Source organism: Melanaphis sacchari, unplaced genomic scaffold (genome assembly GCF_002803265.2).
Source record: "Melanaphis sacchari strain LSU unplaced genomic scaffold, SCAv2.0 Contig77_pilon_pilon, whole genome shotgun sequence".
In the NCBI taxonomy this organism is placed as follows: domain Eukaryota; kingdom Metazoa; phylum Arthropoda; class Insecta; order Hemiptera; family Aphididae; genus Melanaphis; species Melanaphis sacchari.
Genome location: NW_020271547.1, coordinates 1,919,204 through 1,938,564, shown reverse-complemented (window position 1 = coordinate 1,938,564; position 19,361 = coordinate 1,919,204). Strand labels below are relative to the sequence as shown.

The 19,361-nt window shown below is 26.6% G+C and overlaps 2 protein-coding genes across 5 annotated transcripts; one reads left to right on the top strand and one right to left on the bottom strand.

Moving 5' to 3' along the window:
• The first annotated feature begins 712 nt into the window (after positions 1 to 712).
• LOC112601392 (cytochrome b ascorbate-dependent protein 3-like) lies at positions 713 to 8,940 on the top strand. The gene is made up of 6 exons (XM_025349012.1): positions 713 to 964; positions 1,121 to 1,222; positions 5,281 to 5,325; positions 5,604 to 5,825; positions 6,244 to 6,598; positions 8,808 to 8,940. The coding sequence occupies exons 1-6, from the start codon at positions 919 to 921 to the stop codon at positions 8,923 to 8,925; spliced, it is 888 nt and encodes a 295-aa protein (XP_025204797.1). The 5' UTR covers positions 713 to 918; the 3' UTR covers positions 8,926 to 8,940.
• A 4,194-nt stretch (positions 8,941 to 13,134) lies between these two features.
• Positions 13,135 to 19,252, bottom strand: LOC112601394 (deoxynucleoside triphosphate triphosphohydrolase SAMHD1). Of its 4 annotated transcripts, none has more exons than XM_025349016.1 (11): positions 19,056 to 19,252; positions 18,843 to 19,000; positions 18,522 to 18,768; positions 17,823 to 18,003; positions 17,189 to 17,353; positions 16,850 to 17,118; positions 16,560 to 16,622; positions 15,897 to 16,071; positions 15,253 to 15,488; positions 13,731 to 13,849; positions 13,135 to 13,333 (listed from the first exon to the last, which is right to left on the bottom strand). In XM_025349016.1, exons 3-10 carry the CDS (start codon positions 18,716 to 18,718, stop codon positions 13,732 to 13,734), a joined length of 1,404 nt encoding a protein of 467 aa, XP_025204801.1. In that variant the 5' UTR covers positions 18,719 to 18,768; positions 18,843 to 19,000; positions 19,056 to 19,252; the 3' UTR covers positions 13,135 to 13,333; position 13,731. The 4 variants fall into 4 exon arrangements, with proteins under 4 accessions (XP_025204801.1, XP_025204802.1, XP_025204799.1 ...); XM_025349017.1 differs by having other exon boundaries at positions 18,522 to 18,743; XM_025349014.1 differs by having other exon boundaries at positions 18,522 to 18,776; positions 19,056 to 19,251.
• Positions 19,253 to 19,361: the final 109 nt, after the last annotated feature.

Sequence of the window (19,361 nt, the reverse complement as noted above, 5' to 3'; positions counted from 1 at the left end):
TTTATTAGTACTTACATTTAAAACAATTTATAAATATTTATGCATAAATACTATTTAATATATATATATATATATATTATATAAACATAGTGCCTTAATAATAATTGTTTGCGTGCTAATTTTTTTTTTTTGCATTTTATTATTGTATCATAACATTAACGACTGACTTTTGAAAATATATTATATATGAATAAATACAAATCGTGTAAAATATATATTATTCAACTTGTGGTTTTTTTTTTTTCATTATTAACGTTTTTCCAGATCTAATAAGTAGCGGTCGTAAAAAAATAAATAATATGTATCTACTCACGGTAAGAAGACAAGACACAAATAGCAAGTCGCAAAGCCTAGGCCAAATAAAATTGCTAGGATATTAAAAAATTTACATTCAACTTGCATATAATATCCATTCAATTTCATCATTTAAAATTAATTGTTAATACAATATTGAAACAACATTTTTTTTTTTTTTGCTGTCTGGGCTCGAATCTCACACAGGTGTCACGTGTTGTCGTGTTCGAGGTCCGAGTGTGTGAAAATCTTGCACAAGGTCACGCGATGCAAACCCTGCATTGCTATACGATACGTGATATAACCGCGGACAAGCTCGTTCGGCGGCTGTGCGAGAGATACGCGAAAACCTCCAATAGCCAAGCGTACCTACCACACGATGAGTGTAGCTCTTGAGATAACGACTTGAGGTATGACATGGTATCCACTCGTCGCCGTCGGTTAGAAATCAGCAGTCGCTTTTAGGTTACGCGCGACAGTATACTTCTTACGTACATGTACATATTGTAATTGATTTGTAATATTATTATATTTTATATCGGTCACGTCACGTAAACGCAAAAGCCCGTTGTTCGTAATTGTAGTGTAACAAAACGGTGAACGCATTATTTACCGACCGCAGCCATGTACGCTTTGCAGACAGTCGGCAGCACGACCAGCTCCGTCAAAGGTAACGACAACGCCGATATAATTTATACCTAATTATAATTACGATCGAATAGCATACGGATTATTCCCGTAAGACGGATATATACGTATCGGATTGGGTGTGCTGATCCCACGGAATTCGATTTATATTTTTATGATTTATTTTTATCGTATGCAGATGACACGGAGGTCTTAGATTTGGACGACGTCGGTAACTCCATAGTCGAGCAAATCATCACCAACAGTAACGCCGTCAAACGCACGGGGAACATAACGGCAAGTATGTGATCACAGATTAATTATTAAAAATTTTGAACGCCCCGACGAGTGATCGTTTTTATTGTATAATGTCTGTAGCATATTATATATATATATATAGATGTATTTAAACGATGTGCCGTAGGTGTGCGGGGACGAGTGAAGTAGCTGCGTTCTTACCCATCGATGTGGGCACTTGAAACGAAATCTTATAATTTATAATATTACTATAGTCTTATGGCATATCTATATCCATATATTTATAATTTTATTACTCTCTCTACTCCATTTTGTTTCGTCATTATAAGTACTTGTACTTTAATTATCAAAACAATATTCTATTTTCAATGTACAAAAATAAGTTTAACCTTTTTAATAAATGATTTCTATAATGTCTTGTAGAGGACGTCTGGACGTTACACCAGATATACTAATATTCATTACCCTATTTATACGCATAACGACATAACACACATTTGTAATTCCAAAAAATATCTTTCAAATTTTGTTTTAGTTAAAACATACATGTATAGAAAAAATAAAATAAAACAACATTCGTGACCGTCCGACATTAAAGATAATTTTTTTATCCAATTATTAAATATTCTACATACTTTAAATTATCGTATACCTCTAAACAATTGGACTTATTTTTTTAATGAATAAAAATATGTTTTTCGATTTCATTTCTTGATGGTATACTTTTTAAAAGTCTTCCGAATTCTTATTCTAAATAACTTTACCTATTTTTTTTTTGCTTAAACCCAAATCACACGTTCGTTATATAGGTAGAGGTAGGTACTACAATTTTATTATTATATGTGATTTATGTTCGATTTTTTATTGAAGAATTTGACTATTCGAGTGTTTTAAATTCCGAATGTATGAAACACTGAAAATAAATCTAAGGACGTCGAACTTTTCCGTGGTTTTATGATTATAATTAGCTAGGATCTATAATTTGTAAATAGATAAATTATAATTTAAAATCTCTAAGTTGTATTGACACGTTATTTTATATTTTGGTCTTTTAATTTATACCATAAATCTTGTTAATATTTATTAACGCTTCTTAGAAATAAGGGTTTACATTGATTGCTATCCTTGAAATAAAATGAATTAATTTTTTTACTTTTTTAATTTTTATTAGTAAATATACAATCTATTTACTAATTTTACAATAAGAATATGTACTATAATACAATAGGTACTTGACTCAAGCTACTCGATAAAAGGAATAACCCTTCAGCAGCTATACAAAATATTTTAGCTTTATGTATGCTATTTTTAGGTATTTTAAATTTTTTATTAAATTTATAAAAGACAATGTCTGTGGATATGTTAACGATCCACATCTAAGTTAATCGCATTCATGTGGTTCTAAAATTTAGTAGATAGGTATACTGAGAATATGCACTTCGCAGTCAATAATATTTTAAAGAAGGGACTCCTTATGGAATTGTTCACTTACAGAAAATAAAATAGCTATTACATTTAACGGAGTTTAAGAAAAACTATATTCATAGACATTTAATTTGTCTTGAACAACGTCGTGCATGATTAGCTAATTCATTATAAAATAACTCATTAAATTCATTAATTTTTTTAGGATTATTTTCATTATTATGATTAGGTAATGACTAATGAGTCATTATAAGATTAATAATTATTCATCAAGGCAACTTTTCCCACACACCTACCAAGTTTTATATATGTATAGCCGCTACTGAGAGTTAATAATTAAGATATACGACATTTAGGAATAAAACTTATTAGTACATTTTTCAGGTGCATGTAAATTTCACAGGTACTTTTTTAATCAACTAAAATAAATTTAACTCCACCAGTAATTAATTATAGAACAACACTTCATTTTTTACCTAAAAATTATAGTCAGACCGTGTAGTAAAAATATATAATCACGATGTGTTTAGAGTAATATACAATTTACAAAATTTAAAGTTGATCGTATTCATAATACACTTTATATGGCATCATTTCATAGGTGTTTATATGATAATTTGGTTGTCAATCCTAATTCTAAAGCCTATAATAGCCATAATTAGGAATATAAATTATGAACTAATGAGATAAGTTCTTGAATTAATATTATTAATATATATAGAATAAGGGGCCGTTGTCCATTTCTTATTATTATTTTCAATACCATGTAAGATAAATTATGATAATTACTTATGTAAATTAGCAAGTTCGTAAAAATGATAGTATAATTGTTTTTATTATAAACTTACTATCTGCTGGTTGACGTTATCACTATTAAATAGCCAATAGGCAAGGAGTTAGGTATATTGATGAAAATAATACTATTGTGGTTCCTATCTTTATAATTGTATTGTGATACTTAATGAAAAAAAATTGAAAGAAAAATGGTAGATAGGTATATATATAAACTTGCCATATATGCACCGCTAGGTATCAAATTAGTGCAGTCGTTCATTATAGTGTTATTTCCACGTAAACTAGTTGCATCATGCGTAACGAACTACTATAAAAATTTGACAATAATAACAGTATTTAACACTCACCTACCAACAAATTAATTGAAACTGGGTATCAGTAAGATTAAATTAATTTTAACATACACAATAAAATACCACTTATCCTTGCTTACCTTAAAAAATTTATGACTTATGTCACGCCTTTATTGTGTATTCGATTAATCCACTATTAAAATTAATATTGACTAATAATTTTTAAGAAAATCAACAATAATCATTCGTTGTCAATCCTATGCCTGGAATTAGGAAATGAATTGTAAATTAATAATTAAGTCTTAATTGAGCATACCTATAGATATAGAAAATGTTATGAATACGGCCCAATTTCGAAATTTGTAAATTGTACGAGTATATTCAATAAAAAACATATACTTGTATACGGCTGCACCTATAGAAATATATAATATTTTATTAAATAGATTGTGTGATAAATTTGACTAGTTGAAATAATGTGTATACATTATAGACGAAAAGAAGTTGTTTAGGAATTGAAGTACTCATGAAACAAGATCTTTTCAGGAAAAACGAGAATTAAATGGATGTATTGATTAAATGAATGATTTAGTTCCCTGTGTCTAATAAAATGCGTTGTTCCTCAAGAAACAGTTATCTCTCTCTCTTACTGTTACGAATGGTATTCATTTACTTCCTTTAAAAAACCAACTAATTTTCTACACAGATGATACTGTAACTGTGAAATTCAAGTGACTCATGAAATAAGATATTTAATGTAGTATAAAAATAGATTCAAAATTAATTTAAAAAAAAAAATGGTTAATTAAAAATAATTTATTTCTAAATTGAAATAAGACATGGATTGGTTTTTACATCTTAATAGATGGTGCGTATTACCCACTGAAACAAAAATAAAAATTCATAATGATCACCGTACACAATTAAACAAATGCTGTTGTGAATTAATAAATACAGAATACAACATTAAATATTGAAGTATTGGAATTAATATTAATATGAAATGGAAGATCCAAATTAATCTACTAAGAAAAAAAGCTGATCAAAGTGATATATATAATAAAAATACTTAAAGTTCTAGAATTACTTAAACTGCGTCAAGTTTATATAGCATTCTCAGGCCTTAAATAAAGACAACGCGGGCTACAAGTTAAAAACCCTTTTCTATGCCATATCTACGTTTGTGTATTGGTTTTTTTGTGAATGTAAATAATGTGATGGTTGACATATAAAAAATAAGCGGATTATTCTATACTAACTTTATGACATGCTTAAATTTTGGTAAAAACGTTTATTAATTTGAACTGCTTCTATAGTTTAGTAGGTTGTAATTTTTCTGTAAGTATGATATAAAAGTACATAGATTGGTAGGTTCTAGGAACACTTGGTTTCTGTATTCTTATTTTCCCCTTTAAGTTGATTTTGACAAAAGATGTGTTTACATTTTCAAAATGCCTGAGGAGAAAAACAGTTACATATAATATTGTTTGTATTAAGAATGTAGACCGATGTAGGAATATGTTTATACAAACTTATGATTAGTCTTAAAATGTTTGATAATTTTTAAATATTTAATAATTGGTTTCAGATGGCTATCAATCGTCTCAAACTCATCCAGCGATACATAATTATGGTAAAGGACATATTATTACACTTCTTATTCTTATTTGTAAGTCGGTTTTCAATCATTGAGACAATTTATGAATATTTATACCTCTAAATGTATTCCTTTCCATTTATCTTCATAGGAATATTAATAATTCATTTCGACATTGAAAATATTAAAATGTTACGTAGTGGTGTTCGTGTATAATATACATGAAAGATAAAGCCACTCAATGAATTAATTTCTATTTTACAAAACAATAATTAATAATCAAATATCATTTGATGATTTGTATATAATTCCAGAGCAAAACGTCAAAAAATACAGCACTGGTTTGTGTTTTTGGACGATATTTCAAGCTGTCGGACTTACATGCGTTGCCACGATTATTTGCCGATCTATCATATATCAACACGGATATTTTGAGGTGTCTCCTCACAGTAACTCGACGTCGATCACTAAAAACCAATTTTCCAATTGGCATTATTCGCTTAGCACAATTGGATTCATATACCTCTATGCTAACTGTAAGTGGTTGCTGGCAATTATCGGTCAACTGTTAATATATTATAATCAAATGACGCTAAAACGCTTTATCGCGTTTTAATCATTGTATGAAAATAAACCTAAGGTCTACTTTTCACGAATTAAACGTTGCAATCTTCTGTTAAAATGTTTAAATTCGATTATTTTAGGGGGTATGGGGTATGGGTGTACTTGAGTTCCGCTTGATATCAACAAACTACGAGACTAAACAATTATTTGAGATGTTCAAGATGAATTTTAGGGGACTTCAATTAATTATTTATATTTTTTTTTTTGGAGGCTAACAAAGCGCAATTATTTCGTACAAAAATTAATCATTACATCACATAGTTATCATAAATCTTAGACTTAGATGGACAATGTATATAATTCTATAATATATTACGCAATTGTTCGCAGCGATTTTCATGATAAAATCTCACAAATCCAAAGTGTCGTTACCGTACGTGATGTTGCACACGTTCGCGTACCTCGTGTCGGCCTTGGGGCTGTGCGCCATGTATGTGCACAAAGAAGCGGGCAAACCCGAGGGTAGTGCATTCTACGAGGGCCATTTATACTCGATACACTCTTGGACCGGTATATTGGCGGCCGCCATGTTCACGGTCCAATGGCTGACTGCCGGCGCCACGTTCATGATGCCATGTCTGCACAGCATAGGGTTACCGCTGGGAAAGATGTTCAGCCTGTACACTACCATCATGTCAACCATCGCCCTGATTGCCGGACTCAACCAACACGCCATTAAGACGTTGTAAGTATGATGACGCCGTGTTATAGCCACTGGCGGACTTGAGACTTGATCTTCTTCTATGGTTCATTGAGACGAATCAGTAAAAATCCTTTGCCGCTTCAACAATCCCTCTCCGCTGATCTCTATCCCATCATCCGTTGCCATACCGATGTTTTAAGTATAGCATCGTTCATTCACACCAAATATCTTTTCACTGTGTCAGACCACCACTCTCCACTTGGATTTTCCATCAGAACTTTCTTTTTGATGCATCCTTTGGCTTTTGTCGTGCAAGATGTTTAAATGTATGCGTTATTAATCAATAGTTATATGTATGATAAACGGTCCACTTGGTTTCTTTGTCTTGGGTAGATGTAATACGTAGACAAACGTAGGAAGTTTACGGATACGATATATGACTATTAAATGTTGATCGACTGTAGGTTACAAGTTGAGATACCATACATATACCACCTAACCTGCCGTGTAATAATATACATGTATTTATTATATCTATATTAGAAGTTTCAATTGATATAATGGTAACAAACCGCTGCCATATTAATAATCACTTGTAACTTGTTCACACTACTCTATCACACTATTGAGTAGTTACACTAGTTACAGTATTGTTCTGTGGTTAAGTACCGAGAATGTTAAAAAACAAAAAACAAATATATAAAATAAAACCAACACAACGGAACATACCTAAGTAGCATTATAATGTTTACTGATAATCAATTGTTTGCATTGTTGTCCGTATCGTGTGTACCTACGATAACACTTGTTATGCATTCAATTCATTTTTTATTTTTTTCTGAAAGTTATCTAACTATTTTTATACGAATACTTTTCTAGAATTTTAAAAATATATTAATACCTATTGTGTGTGTTTTTTTAACGTAATTAATTAATTACGGAGGTCTAACTAAGAGGGTTGTATATCCATTGATTCTATTGAACATAAATATGAATCTCAATGTGAAATTGTATTTTAATTGGGTGTCGGCATTAAATTGTTGTTTAGTTATGACCTATAATAGTAAGATAAGATTATCTATAAATTATATTATAAATTATAAAATAACAATAATTTTGAATACTATACGTCTTAATGGCCTCTAATAAATTATAAAATTTTGAAGAAGCTAACATTTTTATTTCATTTTTAAACTCAAATCTAAACAAGTTTACTCGTATTATTAAAAAAATATTTATCCTTTTGTAATTTGAGCAGCTTGATAAATGATAACTTACTGTGGACTTGGTCGGTGATACGTTTGAAAAATATTTTGGGATTTTTTCACGTTGACATTGAAAAATAAGATAAGCAACTTAACTAAATTATTATTGCCTTATAATACAAAAATTCCTTTTATTATATTTTTATCTCGTTATATTTATTATAAATTATATCTGACATGTTTTAATTTAAAAATTCACAGAATATTTTAATAAAATTAATAATATATATTACTTTATTATAATTTTAAGGAATAATAAAATGCTAAACATCTTATTGCGATTGACAACTTAACAGTTAATATTTTCAGAAATAAATGTAATGAAACAAAATTACTTAATTATGAATCTCCTCTAAAAATTAATTCTATATTGAATCTGTATAATACACACCAAGTACTTGCTCATAACAGTTATAACTTTATACACCTAGAACTTAGTAATTTTACAGTAGGTAGTTACCCAGTTTAATTTAATAATAGTTTTTGATACGACATATTTCACGCATACTTATTTTAAAATATTTCATACATTAACTTATAAATAAATTGTTTTTAAGTTTACTCCGCGGACTAAATCGTAACCTATTTAATAACGTTATTACTGTCTTTACGATAGTGTAGATTGTTGGAGATAACATACATACAATCTATAATTTAAATATCGGTGAGTAGCACGATTAAAGATACCATTATTTTAAATCGTAATCAACAGTAGTCAGTGATTATAAGTGTTTATTTTTCTTCGAGGTTTAAAATTTGAATAAACTAGTGTTGACTAAAATAATTTCCATCTATTATTATATAATAATAAAACGTAAAATGATACTACGGACCATCAATATAATTTATTAATATTCCTACGCTCTACACGACTACATAATATTATAAATTATTAAATTATTGCCCATTGAGATATTATTGTTTATTTTATATTCAGCATAATAATATATAAAATAAAATGTATGTGTACAATGTTTTTGTTTCAGAGCAATGAATTACAAAACGTATTCAATTGAATCATTAGTTTTGAACGGTTTTGGATTACTCGTAATAATATTTTTATTTTTAATTGGTTATATGGTTATAAAACCTTATAGAAATTAAATGTTTTAATTTATTTTTGACTTGACGTACTTATGTATTAGATATATATCGTATTGTTAATTTATATATTTTATTGTATTCATTAACATTGTTAAAATGTATTCATATTAAACATTAATAATACTTTGTAGTTAGGATTATGTATACTTTTATGCATAAAAAGTTACTTTTTTGCATCTTCATTAAATTATATTATGATTATAATTTTTTTTTTTTTTTATTGTACTTTAGAATTTATCTTTTGATTTATTTTTAAATATCATCTTTAATGCAGTTATCTCTATATATTATATATATATTAAAAATATAATACGAATAATATTTCATAGTTCATACTTTACACTTTAGAAATTTAATAATATTAAAGATAGGCGGTATATTATAATTTATATTACATTGTATGTTTATATATATATATAAATCTTAAAATTGTCTATTTCAAATGTAATAATATTTTAAACTTTCTATAAATATAACTATTAGGTATTGCAAGAATTAGTTGATACGGCAAACGATTTACAAAATGGTAAATAGGTATTTAAAGTCATAGAAAGGTTGAAAATTATAAAGTATCTTGTATTAAATTTTCAAGTTTTTTGACCAAGTAGACAATTATTTAGTGATATTTATTGATTTATAGACTATAAAACTAAAAAAGGGAGAATCAAAAATTTAAATTTCTATACATAGCACAAGAGGAGTCAAAATATTTTGAAAATATACCATGTATAGACAATGATAGTATAAAATTCTGGTTGTCAATTCAAATCTCTATATGTTTATTTGTGTAAGTTATAACAAAATAAAAAAATCAATTTTGTCAAAAACTGATTTAGCATGAAATTTCCCGTTTTTCCTGATTATTCAGAAAAAAACTTTTAAAATTTTTACTTTTGATCGGCCAAAATACTATTTATATGCAATTTTTAACCATTCCCAAAGTTGAAAATCAGAGCATATTTACTGCCCCCCCCCCCCCCCCCCCAAAAAAAAACAACACACATCAATGTATGTAAAATCAATACATTCATCGCTTTACTATGAATCTAAAATCATAAAATTCAAAATTATTACTAATAAAAGCTAACAACGGATTTATTTAAACTATAAATGCAGGCTTTTAATTTCAAAATCTTTTGCAGCAATTTTCACACGTAGGTACACTAAGTTACGTATATTAATACAAATATAATAATATATACTTATGTATTGTTGCTATTGCTAACCATTTAGTTTTGAAGTATAAAATATTCATGTCCATCTAATTGATTATTTCAATATCATTCTAACAAAGAATACATCAAATAAATAATAATTATTAATCATTTCTAAAAGCATTATCATTCATCACAGAAAAACACCATGGTCCATGCAACCATGCAAACTTTTACATCTGATACTAAGATATAGCCCTTTTCAAAAGAACTGTCAAATGGTCAATCATTAAAAGTCATAACAAGTTGTGAATTATACCACACATTTCCATGCTGATTGCAATTTATCGCCGAGATAATTTCTGGCGGAAACTATGATGTAGATAGTTAAAACCAGTCGCTCTGTCACGGTGCAAGACGCAAGAGATTCTGGTCGAACCTTCTACACATAATCCGTCACCTATTGTTCTGGCTAATTATAAAGATCCGGGAATGGAAAATTATATTCTAATGGTTAACGCGACAGTAATGGCACCAACTACAACTGTTGAAATCCGTTCGCGTTCACTGTCATCTTCATCATCGATGCTGCAGATTTCTGCGAAGCCAAATAATAATTAGATACGGCCAAAACGGATGTGTCGAGCCATTATATCACCGGTCCACCAAGTAGACAGAGAAATTCTATTCTAAAAGTTGCAATACCTACCTGTGATGTATGAGTATGAATAGACAAGGGATGGTCTAATGAGGCTCTCCGTTGTCGGGGAGAAAGCCGATTTCTCTAAGGACGTGGAGGCCTTTATTGGAGCCGCCTCCGACCCTGGCTGTCTTGACCACGTCGTCTTCTCTCGCCAGTGCATGAGCACCAGCCAAACTATCGAGTGCATGAGCACCGACAAAATTACAAGTGTAGGCGCACCAGACAAGCGAGCAGGAGCTCTACTCAAAAACCACCACACACCTCACACACAAGACTCTGCAGTGAGCGACAGCTGGACTTCTTTCTTTTTTCTAAGTTTAATCAGTGTTGTTTTTCTTATTTAAACTTAAGTTTTCCTTAAATCGTATCGTAACTTGTATCACCTTATACCTTTCTCCGAGGATTGAGGAACGTACTATAAGTATTCACTGCGGCGAATCAGGTAAGGTGCATGTCTAAAATACTAATTGTTAGTGCAGGTTCTGTTACTATATAATTTGTGTAACGGTGTATTTGATTATATTCTTGAGTCACGATCTCGAGAACCCTCCGAAGAACAGGAGGAAGGTAATAACACAAGAACAAGTATATTCAATATTTATTAATACCGGACTTACATACAAGAGGCTTGTGTCCCTTGTGTCAGTCCGGCCGCTTCATACTTATACTTTTTATCCTATTTTTTATTTATTTTAAATTTAAACTTTGATTTCGCTTTTTTGTGTTATTATTAACATTCATATTAAAGACGATTAAATATAATTTTTTTGAGCAATACAATAAATTAAAGTTGCCTTTACCATAGGTACTCATTTAATTATGTATTAACTGATTTAAATATACTATGAAGAACAATGAACATAAGGATTTTTCAAGTTCTACTTTGTAATTTAAACAAAATTATGGGCAGTTAACAGTAAAAATAAATGACATGCAGAATACGCAAAATACAAACTTATTAGGTACTTACAGATAAAACAAATAAACAAAAAACCAAACAACATTTGACAATTAAATGATTAAAACATGAAATTGGTAATAGAAAAATAAATATTATTATTATTATTATTTGTATATTTTGCTTAATGGCGATAACCACCAATAAGAAAACTAGTTAGGCTCCTTGACCTAAAAATTACGAACTGTAAATTATTTCGTAATTCAAAATGTATAAAATGTTTCATTTTTATAGCTAAGGTTTGAGATTTTAATACAAAGTTGCTCATAAGTAGTTCATATTGAAACAGAAAAATATTATAAATAACTAATAACAGAATTTTCATTTTTTTTTTTTACAAACATTCGAAGTTTAATTTAAGCGAAAAAGTATATTTAAGTGAGAAATAAGGATATAAGTAATTTTGTTATAATTGAAAAACATCATTATTATTTATAAAGATTTAAAAATTTTATGAAGGTATTATATACATTTTACTGTATATAATGACATTTTAAAAATATTATATAAACTGACACTGTTTTTAAACCAATACCTGTTTACTAAGATAAGGTATTGACACAAAGGTTAATAAAAATTATAACATAATATACTATTATAATAATAATTGAATATTAATAATAGGAACTTTCTGCTGCACCAGTGTGTAGGTTTATGCTCAATAGTAGCATTACAATTTTACTTGAATAATTGTTTCTATGTGATTATATCTCAGTAGTTTTGGGACAAACATTAGTAAAACTAATAATAATTTGCTATAGGTTCTATTTCAGTAAATAATAAATCAAAGATTTTATTTGCAAATTGCAATTATTCTATTGCTTTCCAGTATTTCTAACTATATGTTTCTGAACTTTATAAAATTCCATTGATGTGTCATATAAAATATTCATACAAGTTCAAAGAATAATTTTACAATTATTTTCATTGTGATTGTAAATAAAAAATTTGAGGTTGATAAATATAAATAAACAGTACATTGTTTTATATTCAAATGAATCAAATGTATAAGACCATTAAATGCCAAAGATTGAAGGATTAAAATATTACAGTAGCTGAAGGACTGAAGTTAAAATAAAATAAATGACATACAAAAAGTAAAATTATAAATAAACTGCTTAATTTTTGTTATTAACATTTTCAAAATAAATAAAATAATAATTATATTATAAAAATCAAAACAATTGTAATTTATAAATAATATAATAAATAATAAATCAAAATTAAATTGCATGTTATTAAAAACTATTATCACAACTAACATCATAGATCAGTGGTTACAAATAAAATAAATATTATGTTAAATATAATTAGTTTTAACAAAGTATGATTATCAATTAAAATATAATAAAGTAATAAAGTTTATTCATATAAGTATATTATAATTAATTGACATTTTTGAAAATAAAATAAAAAAACAATATTAGATACATACTTTGGTTGGTGATCTATTTAATTCAACTAATATTGACTTAATGTAAGTGTAATACATTATTTATTCTTACAATTAATATATATGGAATTTTAATATTCTTTGATCTGGTGTTATGTTTAGTCATAGTATTTAAATTGGATGTATACTCGAACCAGAAGCTATACAGTTAAACCATAATAAATTAATTTTACTAGTGTAGTAAATAATTATTCATAAAAATATGACAAATTTGAACACATTGTTAATACTGTAAAAATGTATAAAATATAAATGTATACTGATAAAGAATAAAATCAATTTAATAATTACATATAATATAAGTTTATAGTAAATCATATTTATTCAAAAATTCTAAGAACTAAGAAATAAATAAAGACTTATTTATTTTTATGGAATAATATAATATAGTAATCATATGAGTATCTAATAGTTATTATGAAATTCTAATAAAATATTAATATAAAATAATATAATTTAAGATTTAATAGGATATAATAAAATATGACAATTTGATAATATTTTATGTCTAAAAATTAGATAAAAATATAAACTTACATTATGGCCTGAAATTCTTTAAAAATGAATTACAAGCAAGATCAATTTCTTTATGCTGACTATCCTTAAATTTAAGTGATTTACAAAATACATTGATATCTCGCTTAAAAAATTCTAATCTGGAAGAAAAAATAATGACGTATTAATGTGATATAATAACTGAACAAATCAATTAACACAAAACATATAACTTAATACCACACCACACAAAAAATAGTTGAACGCATCTCAAATTTATCAAATTGTATTAGTTTTATTATTAAACATATACATTTTATTTAAAACATAAAATTAATGAATATAGATTTTTCTATTCTTAAATTATAATTTACTAATAAATATTTATTTTTTTCAAATCATCAAATTTAAACTGGTTTAAAATTTAAAAATAAAATACACCATACAAAACATTTATAAGATTTACATCTTATTCTCTATCATACTTTAGTTGTTTTGCCTCATAACCTAATATTATCTATATTTTTGATTCTTTTTTCACAAGATGATCATAAGTCAATTATTAGGTATTAACATTTTACTTGTATATATTAGTTGATAATAATTTTTAATATTTTTAATAGTGATCCTAACTGAAGATCTGTAAGCCTCTCATAAGTGAACTGCAGAGCTAATTATTTTTTATTTAACTTGAAAAACAGTTTTAACTAGGTAATTAAAAAATAAATAAATGTTTATATAACAAAAAGTAATATTCCTGACATCAGTGGTGTGGCAAAATTAAATATTTTCAGAAGAAAATATATTTTTTGATACCTATCCACCCATCAACCAACAATTAAAAAGTATCTAAAAAATAAAAAATATTTTCCTAAATTCGTAGTTATGAATTTAAATTATTTCCCATCCACCCAATGACACTCATCACTCTTAAAAAACATGAGAGGCAGCCGTCTCTCAATTACCCTCATTGCCACACTACTGTCTGATACCATAAAATATACTATGTAACATTCAAATAATCATATATTATTCTTTAATTTAATGTACACGCAGCATATTTATTTATTTAATTTTTAATATGGTTAACATTTGAATATGTTGGTGGATAGAACAGATAGATACTGCCTACTTGAAAAACTAACAATTATTCCTTAATTTTATTGCTTAAATTGCCACAGCCAATCGATATAAAATTGAATAAGCCTCGAGTCTCAAGTGTGATATTATAAGTAATAATCAATTGCAAACATAATTTTTTATTTTCACAATTACAACAAAATACAATTTTCATTGATTTTATTTTATCCTAAAATGAGTGAAAGAGGTGGTCTATGAGTCATGATTATTCAAGTGGCTATCAGTAGTTAAGTGGTTTTGTCCCATATGTATATTAATTAATCGTTAGTATGGTAATGTCTTTCTTTAATTGTTCATGTTAAATCACTACATGGAGGCCGAACTGTTTTCACATTGCTTAACCTTCATACAAAGTGTTGTAATGTCTAATATAAAATAAAACAACAAGGAAAATATACAACTAAAATACTAAACTATTACTTACTCATTCATAGGATATACATTTTGATATGGTGTGTCATCCATTACAACTAATGAATTATTATACAATGGTTTCTTGAAAAATAATACTTTTTCTAATGGATTTCTTAATGGACATCCGCAGTTTAACCAAGTAGCTGTAATGCCAAATTCAATACCAAATTGTTTTTGCAATTCATTCTGAAGATTTTGTTTTAAATTTTCAACATCAATAGACTTGTTGTAAATTTCTTTGTTAATCTTTAAAAATCATTTAAAAGTAATATAATTACAAGTATTAATTTTAATAAATAGTAATAAAATTATTTTCTAGATGTCTATTAGTTTATAATTCTTTAATATTTATATTATAATTTATAAATCTCAAAATTTTTGTTTTCTTATCTATAACATAATTATTAATTAGACACCAACGGATAAAATATCTTGTGAGAATTTTTTTAGTTTTTCACAGAGTTGCAAGTTGAAACAACAATTTAAACCATACATTGAACGTTATTTCTATTATTTTTTCTCAACAACACAATTTATAGTAACAAACTGTGTAGTTTTATGATTATTTATCATAATTATAAGATTTTTCTGTATTAAATTTATCCCTTACAGATATGAAATCTAAAACAAATATTAATTTAAAATTATACTCACAAATATTAAATTATAAGAACCAATAAATTTATATAGATGTCTTGTATGTAATCTATTGATTAAACTTTTAGCTTCTTCCAATTTTGGATCATTGCTATATTGAATATCACACAATATGTGGTCAGTTAAACGAGACATTGCTTCAATATTTGTATGAGCTTCATTTAAGCCAAACCTAAAAAAATATATATTCTTAGCTTAATTTACTTATTTTTATTATAAAATATGTTTAAATAAATTATGAGAATAATAAATATATACATGTATTTTATTATGTGATAGTTATAATAAATTCAAGTAAACTTAGGATAATTATGAATTTTTACGTACTTAAATATTTTTTTTTTAGTTTTACTTATATAGATCAAACAAACTTAGACCTTGATTATGTGTATTTAATACATCAAATGTACAATTATTTATATAAGTTTATTAATTTAATTTTAATAATTATAAATGTAAAGTATTATAATGAAATGTATAAATATCTAAATTAATTATTTATCCATTTTACCAACAATTTCAAATTTATAAGCTCATAATTAATAATTGTTAATAAAATATAATGGAATTTTCCTTTAAAATAAAACTTAACATTACACAATTAAATAATATAATTTTTCTATAGTCTATAAAAAAATTAAATTATTGAACAAAACTTACTTGGCACCAGATGGAATTTGTATAGTAAAATAATTTTCAGCTTTTAATAACACATCAATCCACCTAAAATAGAAAAATAAATTAATATTTTAATTACAGTGATACAGAATTTAAGTTATTCTATAAAATAAATTCAATAAATCATAAATATATGAACAAAATTATCAAACGGTGTCCACATTTACAATATACTAAAAATTAAATAAACTCATATGTTATAAATCATAATTATTTATGAATGTCATTTTAATTGTACAAAATTAATTTTATTAAGCATTTAATTTGCATACATCAATTCTGTGTTTTGAACTGCTGTGTGTTGATAAGCTCTCAGATGTAAATCTGATCTCACTCTAAACATGTCATATATGTTTCTAGCCTCTTTATTTCTGAATGCTATAACTTGTTTTGGTTGGTTTGAATTAGGATCTAAAACTACTCTAGAAAACTGCATCAATCTTTTATAATCAAATGATATGCTTAAATTTAAACAATTTCCATCACGTAAAAAGTAATCCCATTTATCAACATCAATGCCATTATCTTTATTTGATACAACCTGAAAATAAATACACTTGGTTAATAATAATTAATTATAATTTTAATAAATTAATTAAAAACTAATTTACCTGATATAAGAAATGGTTTTCTACTAATAACTTTCCTTCTCCTCTAATAAATTCACAAATTAATTCAACATGATACTCCACATTAAGTCCATATTTTTTAAGTTCTTTTTCTAAATCATACTTCTGTATAATATACTTCAGCATTTCAGTTGAACTTTCTTCATGCTTAAATAATATGTATCAATAAGCAATTGATATAATTTTAATTAAAAAAAAAAATATGTACCTATTGTACCTACAACTTTGTATATTATATACTATTTGATTAACAAAAAAATGTATATAAGATTAATTTTATTTGACAAAATTTTATAACAGGTATGATACAATTATTCTTATTTGTTATAAGTACTATTTATTTGGCATACCTAGTAACCTAACCTTTAAATATCTTTAATATAAAACTAAAAAAAAAAAAGACTATTTCATAATACATTACTTAGTTCATACTACTATAAATTATTGATGTAAAGCAAAAAAAATTAATTTAAAAAAAAAGAAAACATTAAAAACATTAAAATGTTTGTATTTTTATGAGGTACTATAGATATTAGGTATATAAAAATGTATTTTTATTTTTACTGAACCAATGTTATATTATTATTATTAATTATATTATTACAAACTTTTGTACCTTCCAGTCGACTCCAGATGCTTTAAGATATCTTTCCCAACTATGAGACAAAGGACCATGCCCAAGATCATGACAAAGACCTGCTAATTCAACACACAATTTTTCTTCTGAAGAAACATTAATATCATCACCTGAATTTCGACATAAAGATTCAATCATTTGTCCAGCTAAATAACAAACACTGAAAGCAGTTATTTTAAAAAAATATATCAAATAAATGAAAAAATATTTATAGACATTCCGTATTATAGGCATTCAAATTAAACACACTATTGGCCATTTTCCAAATTGTACAGAAGTGCATAAACAATATTAAATTGTAAGTTTCTTGTGAGTTGTGATCATATTACTCAATTTTTATAGCATACATTCTTAATTTTTACATCAAATAAAGTTACATTAATTGTTAAAACTTAAAAAATCTATATTTTAGACAATACAGTAAAATATTCAATTTAAAAGAGAATAATCTACTATACTGTATACTTAATTCAAATTAAACCAATTTAAGCATGAATGTAGAAGTACCAATTGCCAATAATGAGAATGGATATGCCTGATGTCTTTTTATACTTTTATTCTAAATGAAGTATAAACCTTTTAATTAAATGCCCACAATACATATGTAATTATGAATAAAGGGGTAATTTTGAGAATAGATAATACTTAACTTATAAATGTAAAATTTAAATTAATTACCCAATAGAATGTTCAAATCGATTAACGCTTGCACAGGGGTAAACTAAATATGTTGTACCAAGCTGTTTGATGTTCCGCAATCTTTGAAATTCAGGTGTGTCAATGAATTTCACGCATAGTGGATGAAGCAAAATGTGTCCGTGTATATTGTCATTGAAAACTTTGCCATAATCCGGACAAGACACAATCATCGACATGACAACAGCAATGTTCTTTAAACTTCTACAAAACGTATAAAATATCTTACCTGAAACACTATGTACGTTTGATTAAAAATAAAAATAAAATTACATCCAATTCTGAACGCAGAGAAATACTGACCTTTACAGTTCGAGTTTCGTGCCACGAATAAAAAGAATAAATGAACAAAACGACTTCGAGACGTTAAATACCGAAATAGTGGAAATACCTATGACGGCTGACAATTGATAAGAGTATTTCAAATTTGGAGGACAATTCCACGTTGTGATAAATACAATCTATATGATAAAAATATAGGTAACCAAATCACAGTCATAAACTAAATTCTTTTACCTGAGACCGTGGTCCAAGGATTGTAGCTGATACGAGAAAAAAATCAAGTTATATTTATATACTTTTATGGATTGTACAAAAATAATGTAGAAAGTGTTCAACGACTTTAACACCAATGCTAATTGCTATTTAAACCTCTTTGTCATGTACAGCTGTATTTCTCACTTAAATAATAAAATATAACAATGACGCATGTTATAAAAATAATAATGATATTTTGTCAACCTACTACCACAGTTTCAGATATTGCATCGTGCCATCTCCGGAACCCATAACCCATTATTTATTGGTCACTGAGTAATCACT